The sequence below is a fragment of the Salvelinus sp. IW2-2015 genome, linkage group LG13, assembly GCF_002910315.2.
Source record: "Salvelinus sp. IW2-2015 linkage group LG13, ASM291031v2, whole genome shotgun sequence".
Lineage (NCBI taxonomy): Eukaryota > Metazoa > Chordata > Actinopteri > Salmoniformes > Salmonidae > Salvelinus > Salvelinus sp. IW2-2015.
In genome coordinates, this window is record NC_036853.1 from 6,545,593 (window position 1) to 6,554,089 (window position 8,497).

The 8,497-nt window shown below is 44.9% G+C and overlaps 1 protein-coding gene across 3 annotated transcripts; it reads right to left on the reverse strand.

Annotated features, from left to right (window-relative positions):
- Positions 1 to 1,768: 1,768 nt before the first annotated feature.
- LOC111972041 (protein mono-ADP-ribosyltransferase PARP16) lies at positions 1,769 to 8,497 on the reverse strand. Of its 3 annotated transcripts, none has more exons than XM_070446099.1 (8): positions 8,103 to 8,497; positions 7,214 to 7,413; positions 6,841 to 6,978; positions 6,391 to 6,597; positions 5,978 to 6,149; positions 3,083 to 3,197; positions 2,580 to 2,609; positions 1,769 to 1,981 (listed from the first exon to the last, which is right to left on the reverse strand). In XM_070446099.1, exons 2-8 carry the CDS (start codon positions 7,403 to 7,405, stop codon positions 1,846 to 1,848), a joined length of 990 nt encoding a protein of 329 aa, XP_070302200.1. In that variant the 5' UTR covers positions 7,406 to 7,413; positions 8,103 to 8,497; the 3' UTR covers positions 1,769 to 1,845. The 3 variants fall into 3 exon arrangements, with proteins under 3 accessions (XP_070302200.1, XP_070302199.1, XP_024003171.2); XM_070446098.1 differs by lacking the exons at positions 1,769 to 1,981; positions 2,580 to 2,609; positions 3,083 to 3,197 and adding exons at positions 3,633 to 4,296; positions 5,370 to 5,395; positions 5,570 to 5,688 and having other exon boundaries at positions 8,103 to 8,490; XM_024147403.2 differs by lacking the exons at positions 1,769 to 1,981; positions 2,580 to 2,609; positions 3,083 to 3,197 and adding exons at positions 3,633 to 4,296; positions 4,905 to 4,930; positions 5,570 to 5,688 and having other exon boundaries at positions 8,103 to 8,488.

Consider the following 8,497-nt stretch of genomic DNA (forward strand, 5'->3'; position numbering starts at 1 on the left):
GACTTCTTCTTCGGACTTTAGATTACTGCACCTGTACATAGCACATCTATAACTTAGCCCAAACAACTACCTCTTCCCCTACTGTATTTATTTATTTTGCTCCTTTGCACCCCATTATTTCTATTTTGCACATTCTTCCACTGCAAATCTACCATTCCAGTGTTTTACTTGCTATATTGTATTTACTTCGCCAACATGGCCTTTTTTTGCCTTTACCCCTCTTATCTCACCTCATTTGCTCACAATGTATATATACTTATTTTTCTACTATATTATTGACTGTATGTTTGTTTTACTCCATGTGTAACTCTGTGTTGTTGTATGTGTCGAACTGCTTTGCTTTATCTTGGCCAGGTCGCAATTGTAAATGAGAACTTGTTCTCAACTTGCCTACCTGGTTAAACAAAGGGGAAATAAATAAAAATAAATATGGCGGTTGGCAACCAACTTTAAGGTGCATTACCACCACCAACTGGACAGTGGACCTCAGTTCATCTTTCAATCACCCATGTGGTATATACACACCACAAAAACCAATGAGGAGAAGGGAGACGCAGGACTTGCAGCACATCAAGGGTCACAAAGCGCTGGCCGTCTACGCAGACGCTCGTTGACACGCGTGCACAGTGTGGACGCAATGATGAATAACATGTACGTGTACACTTATTTTGCAACGCTCGCTCACGAGATGCGGGCGGTGTTGTCAGCATGTGAGGGTGTTATAACCATAGCAGTGATAACCATGCATACTGTACATACAAAGGGATGCAAGATGGAAAACACATGAAAGGGAAACAGTGTTAAGGTGTTTGTCCTATTTGCCCACGTCTCCTGTGCTGTCCGTCCGGTCTGTCTCCTGTGCTGTCCGTCCGGTCTGTCTCCTGTGCTGTCCGTCCGGTCTGCTCCTGTGCTGTCCGTCCGTCGGTCTGTCTCCTGTGCTGTCCGTCCGTGGTCTGCCTCCTGTGCTGTCCGTCCGGTCTGTCTGTCTCCTGTGCTGTCCGTCCGGTCTCCTCCGTGCTGTCTGTCTCCTGTGCTGTCCGTCCGTCCAGTCTGTCTTCCTGTGCTGTCCGTCCGCGTCTGTCTGTCTCCTGTGCTGTCCGTCCGGTCTGCCTCCTGTGCTGTCTGTCTCCTGTTGCTGTCTGTCTCCTGTGTGCTGTCCGTCCGTCTCCTGTGCTGTCCGTCTCCTGTGCTGTCCGGTCTATCTGTCTCCTATGCTGTCCGTCCGGTCTGTCTCCTGTGCTGTCCGTCCGTCCGCCGTCCGGTCTGTTCCTTGCCTGTCGTCGTCCGTCAGTGTGTCTCCTGTGCTGTCCGTCCCTACGTCTGGTCTGTCCGTCTGGTCTGTCTCTGTGTTAGGGAAGGCACTATGAATGAGAAGAATGGTCCATGTCTAGATGAACTTATCCTTCTCATAAGAAACTGTTGAAATTTCACATGTTGTTGAACTTGACACACTGCTCTTCCCAAGTTCGAAGTGCAGTGGTGTCAAACTCATTAAATGGAGGGTCTAGTGTCTGCTGGTTTTTCTTTTCAATTAAGACCTAGACAACCAGTTATTTACTAATCAGTGACCTTAATTCATCAATCAAGTACAAGGGAGGCGCGAAAACTGCAGACACTCGGCCCTCCGTGGAATGAGTTTCACACTCGTGCCTTAGGGTCAAGCCCAAGGGATGGAAAGGAAACTATTTCCCTAGTAAAAACACCAGGGTTTAAGCCCATAGAAAGCCTCAGGCTGAACCATCTTGGGCTGAAGTGAAAAGCACCATGACCGTTCAGTGACGTCACCGGAAGAGTGTCGTCCTGTGTTGTGACGTCACCGGAAGAGCCAGTGTTGTGATTGTGACGTCACCGGAAGAGCCGGTTCCAGAAGGAGAGGAATGTGGTGGAGTTGAAGGTACCGATGAAGATGAGAAGCAGTAGGTAGAGACTCATCATAATGGCAAAGTGATGTCTGACCAGCCACGACCTGCCCTGGGAATGTCTGGAAACATCACAAAAATCACATCACACAAGTCAAAAGACTACATCTGCACTACAGAAGAAGTAAAACGCATATAGGAGTTGGAACGGCAATGAAAATCTGAAACGGCTGCTGACGCCGAGCTGGAAAATTCATCCTTTCCCATCCTTTTCCAACACACCAAGAACACCACTAGAGGGCAGCAAAGATAACACAGATGGTAAAATATATTGGCACACTTGCATGATTCATTATTTTTTATCAAATCACTTGAAAAAATGTATTTGTTTGATTTACAAATGCCCAGGACCAAAAAAACATAATAATAATCTAAAGTGAAATTGAAGTAAATAAAGTAAAAATGGCCTGGACTAAATGATTCTAAATTCAAATACATTTCATTGGAGACAATGATTCTTGTTTACTGTGTAATTTATCATCTCACATGTTAAATTGCAGGTAACATTAACCAGTTTTGAAAAGAAAAAACTGAACATTCTGCTCGATTGTAAAGAGCAACGGTGCCAATATATTTGACCGCATTTGTGCATCCAGTTAGCAGTTTGTCAAAGGAGGTGTTAGACTTTAAGAGAGTGCTCCATCTATACAGGTGACTTACCTGGACAGGTGTCTTCTCTGAGAGTACACTAGCAGGTACTAACCTGGACAGGTGTCTTCTCTGAGAGTACACTAGCAAGTACTAACCTGGACAGGTGTCTTCTCTAAGAGTACACTAGCAAGTACTAACCTGGACAGGTGTCTTCTCTAAGAGTACACTAGCAAGTACTAACCTGGACAGGTGTCTTCTCTGAGAGTACACTAGCAAGTACTAACCTGGACAGGTGTCTTCTCTGAGAGTACACTAGCAGGTACTAACCTGGACAGGTGTCTTCTCTGAGAGTACACTAGCAAGTACTAACCTGGACAGGTGTCTTTCTCTGAGAGTACACTAGCAGGTACTAACCTGGACAGGTGTCTTCTCTGAGAGTACACTAGCAGGTACTAACCTGGACAGGTGTCTTCTCTGAGAGTACACTAGCAGGTACTAACCTGGAGAGGTGTCTTCTCTGAGAGTACACTAGCAAGTACTAACCTGGACAGGTGCTTCTCTGAGAGTACACGAGCAAGTATTTGACTCGGAGCAGCTGATTGTTGGTGACCACAAAGTACTTCTGAGGGACCTCTCCTCCTTCACTGTTCCTGGCTCTGGATCGCTGCCGGTCAATGGTCTCAGAGTCTGAAACAGGTTTAGGGAAATAATTATTGACAGGGTTTAGGAGGTAGCTGTTGTTTCATTTCTGTAGCATTGTCCATCAATTTAATCAAAAAGCCCTTTTTTTTTAAACATAAAAAAAGTGCATTACAGTAACCCGGCCTCAACCCTAAGAGCAAGCAGAGGAAAACCTCCCTAGAAGGAAGAAACCTTGAAAGGAACCAGACTCAGAGGAAAGTCAATCCACCCCTGCCTGTACTGGGTCTTCACTCATCTGTTATGAAGTATCCTAGCGGTTGTGCAAACGTACCCTTCCTCTTTACCTGGCACTTGACGTCTGGGGGTCAATGACCTCACACATGGCGACACAGCTTAGCAACGGTCCCAGGAGGCTGTCGCCCCAACCGTTGCCATGGGGACTGTAGAGGACCGCCATGCTGAGGTCACTGGTGGGTACGTCTGGTCTGTCCGTCTGGTCTGTCTCTGTGTTAGGGAAGGCACTATGAATGAGAAGAATGGTCCATGTCTAGATGAACTATTCCTTCTCATAAGAAACTGTTGAAATTTCACGTTGTTGAACTTGACACACTGCTCTTCCCAAGTTCGAAGTGTCAAACTCATTCAATGGAGGGTCTAGTGTCTGCTTGTTTTTCTTTTCAATTAAGACCTAGACAACCAGGTGAGGGGAGTTATTTACTAATCAGTGACCTTAATTCATCAATCAAGTACAAGGGAGGCGCGAAAACCTGCAGACACTCGGCCCTCCGTGGAATGAGTTTCACACTCGTGCCTTAGGGTCAGGCCCAAGGGATGGAAAGGAAACTATTTCCCTAGTAAAAACACCAGGGTTTAAGCCCATAGAAAGCCTCAGGCTGAACCATCTTGGGCTGAAGTGGAAAAGCACCATGACCGTTCAGTGACGTCACCGGAAGAGTGTCGTCCTGTGTTTGTGACGTCACCGGAAGAGCCAGTGTTGTGATTGTGACGTCACCGGAAGAGCCGGTTCCAGAAGGAGAGGAATGTGGTGGAGTTGAAGGTACCGATGAAGATGAGAAGCAGTAGGTAGAGACTCATCATAATGGCAAAGTGATGTCTGACCAGCCACGACCTGCCCTGGGAATGTCTGGAAACATCACAAAAATCACATCACACAAGTCAAAAGACTACATCTGCACTACAGAAGAAGTAAAACGCATATAGGAGTTGGAACGGCAATGAAAATCTGAAACGGCTGCTGACGCCRAGCTGGAAAGTTCATCCTTTCCCATCCTTTTCCCAACACACCAAGACACCACTAGAGGGCAGCAAAGATAACACAGATGGTAAAATATATTGGCACACTTGCATGATTCATTATTTTTTATCAAATCACGTGAAGTTGAAAAAATGTATTTGTTTGATTTACAAATGCCCAGGACCAAAAAARCATAATAATAATCTAAAGTGAAATTGAAGTAAATAAAGTAAAAATGGCCTGGACTAAATKATTCTAAATTCAAATACATTTCATTGGAGACAATGATTCTTGTTTACTGTGTAATTTATCATCTCACATGTGGTAAATTGCAGGTAACATTGAACCAGTTTTGAAAAGAAAAAACTGAACATTCTGCTCGATTGTAAAGAGCAASGGTGCCAATATATTTGACCGCATTTGTGCATCCAGTTAGCAGTTTGTCAAAGGAGGTGTTAGACTTTAAGAGTAGTGCTCCATCTATACATGTGACTTACCTGGACAGGTGTCTTCTCTGAGAGTACACTAGACAGTACTAACCTGGACAGTGTCTTCTCTGAGAGTACACTAGCAGTAACTAACCTGGACAGGTGTCTCTCTGAGAGTACACTAGCAAGTACTAACCTGGACAGGTTCTTCTCTGAAGAGTACACTAGCAAGTTACTAACCTGACAGGTGTCTTCTGAGAGTACACTAGCAGTACTAACCTGGACAGGTGTCTTCTCTGAGAGTACACTAGCAGTACTAACCTGGACAGGTGTCTTCTCTGAGAGTACACTAGCAGTACTAACCTGGACAGGTGTCTTCTCTGAGAGTACACTACAGTACTAACCTGGACAGGGGTTCTTCTCTGAGAGTACACTAGCAGGTACTAACCTGGACAGGTGTCTTCTCTGAGAGTACACTAGCAGGTACTAACCTGGACAGTGTCTTTCTCTGAGAGTACACTAGCAGGTACTAACCTGGACAGGTGTCTTCTCTGAGAGTACACTAGCAGGTACTAACCTGGACAGGTGTCTTCTCTGAGAGTCACTAGCAGGTACTAACCTGGAACAGGTGTCTTCTCTGAGAGTACACTAGCAGGTACTAACCTGAGACAGGTGTCTTCTCTGAGAGTACACTGCAAGGTACTAACCTGGACAGGTGTCTCCTGGCAGAGTAGCACTAGCAAGTATTTGACTCGGAGCAGCTGATTGTTGGTGACCACAAAGTACTTCTGAGGGACCTCTCCTCCTTCACTGTTCCTGGCTCTGGATCGCTGCCGGTCAATGGTCTCAGAGTCTGAAACAGGTTTAGGGAAATAATTATTGACAGGGTTTAGGAGGTAGCTGTTGTTTACATTTCTGTAGCATTGTCCATCAATTTAATCAAAAAGCCCTTTTTTTTTAAACATAAAAAAAGTGCATTACAGTAACCCGGCCTCAACMCCTAAGAGCAAGCAGAGGAAAACCTCCCTAGAAGGAAGAAACCTTGAAAGGAACCAGACTCAGAGGAAAGTCATATCCACCCCTGCCTGTACTGGGTCTTCACTCATCTGTTATGAAGTATCCTAGCGGTTGTGCAAACGTACCTTTCCTCTTTACCTGGCACTTGACGTCTGGGTGGTCAATGACCTCACACATGGCGACACAGCTTAGCAACGGTCCCAGGAGGCTGTCGCCCCAACCGTTGCCATGGGGACTGTAGAGGACCGCCATGCTGAGGTCACTGGTGAGGTAGGTGCCCTCTCCGAACAATGACGTCTGTGGGGGAAAATCACCAAACACAACAGTCTGTCAATTTTCTTTTTAAATGGTCTGACAAATTATTAGATTTTACTCTGCAACTTCAAATGATGCTATAGCTAATATTGGCTATTGACTCAACATAACAATTATCTGTGAACATATCAATCAACCATATATACTCAAGTAGGGCTACTGGGAACCAAAGATCATCTCCATCATGACAGGCCTGGTGGGACTGCCACATTTCTGCACTGACCTTGTTGAGGTGGCAGTGTAGTCCGTTGTGTATGATAGAATGGAAGTTCTCCAGTCGGCTGCCGTGGAATGCATAGAAGAGGTCACGTCCCGCCCGCGTCTTCTCAAACTTAACGTTCATCTGGTCGCAGTATTCTAGCTCAAACAGGAAGTCCGGGACCGGCGCAGAGATCCCCTCAGCCTCTGTCAGGTTACAGAGCTTGACATACTGGTGAAGGGGCAGCAGAGAGGAGAAAGGGAACAAGGATATTCAAGGGCCGCCCTGGCCAGGACTCAAACCCGGGACCAGCAACTGTCAGCAGAATACCTTAGCAGTTACGCCAAGAGATCCAAACCCTTTGACGTGAATGCTAGGTGTAGGYTATAAGATGGTAATGCTGAGCTGACAGGAACATCCAATAATCTGAGAATGTTGATAGTGAAGTGACCATGTTATTGACTTTGTCTTTACCTCGTCTTTCTGTAGTGTCTTCACAGCGAAGCTCTTGGAGAAGAGAACCCAGTGTGTGAGGGCCAGATGATGGTCAGCTTTGCCAGGTCTCAATCTCACCAGCTCCCTCACACCAGGCAAACTGCTCACATCTGACAGCTGGGAGGAACACAAGAGCAGTCTATAACCTAGGAGAGCCGACTACATCAACACARTACAGTACTGATTACAGTACATTGCATCACCAACTGGACAGGTATGGTACACAGTGACGCTGAATAATGTGTTTGAATTCTAGCAGAAAGGCTGCATCTTAAAGTTTTAAATTATAAGTCAAACATTCTCTTTTGATATGGGAAAATATCAGTGTTTTCTGTCCTGTCTAATTCCTCACCAGCTCATCAAACTCCTTGGTGTCAGTGTCTCTGATATATCTGGGGGGGTAGGGTCTGAGCAGTGAGTCCCTCTTGTAGCTCTGAGCWGCAGCAACAAACAGGCTGCATCTCAGGTCAGCAGCTACTGGGTCCCTGTGAAGACAGGAACACACCAGCTCTCTGACTTCATCTGGCGGGAGTGGCGGCTGCATTCCCAACACTGTAGACAATGGAGATAAGAGACGTGTCGCAGGTCCCAAGTGTACATGGACACGACATCATTGACACCTAATAACAGACACGTATAAACAGGATATTGATTGTGCTAAACAGGATATTGATTGTGCGAGAACTGCTACTGTGTGAAACCATTCAAATGTGGAGGGACCACTATCAGATTTAAATAGAGATGTGGCTGGACCTTTCTAAATCAGAATTGATTCAGAAAAGCATTGACCTAGTTGGCTTGTTAACTAACTTAATCTTTACCACCAAAGGCTGAATGCAAATATGATGTGTAGCCAGCCACAGGATATAGCTAGTTAGCTAATGATGTTTACATAGTTGTGCCATATGTCAATAAAACCTGTTGGTTCATTGTGACAATGTTAAATAATTAATACACTTCGTTTAAAGAGACACAATGCTACTTTACAAACGTAGCTTAGGCTATCTTTAAAAAAAAAACTTGGGTCATTCATAAAGATGAGAGACAAGTTAACTAACGTTAAATGAAGCTGGTAGCTAGCTGGATAGCTAACGTTACCTTAGCATACACTAATTAGCATATCCGACAGAGAGCAATACATCTGGCTAACAAACAATACTAAAACGTCTTTATGTACTTGTCAGCTTGTAATAACTAGACTTTCGAAGAGATATTAAAAACGGATTGCTTTAAAAACCTACCTGAGTGATCCCGTTACCTACCACTGGTTCGACTGGTAACAAAGATGATGTAATATATTGACAAGATAGCTGAGTGACCGCTCTAACAATGGAAATGTCCTCAGTGATCGAAGGCAGGCGAGAACAGCTGGGACAATTCTAGCCAATGAGAGGGCAGACACGCGTGTGAACAACAGGCAAAACCAAGTCGTTTTTCTCAAAGTTGTCAGAATTCCACATGCATCCWATTATATCAGCACATTTTAACAGACTAAACATTGCTAAACTTCTATTCGATCAATACGGCCTTACGGAATTCGAAACTCTTATAGACCTCCATAGAAAAAAAGGCTTATCTCCACTAAGGTAAAACAAGAACAATTATCTCACGCTGACAGATTTTGGGCTGAGTAAAT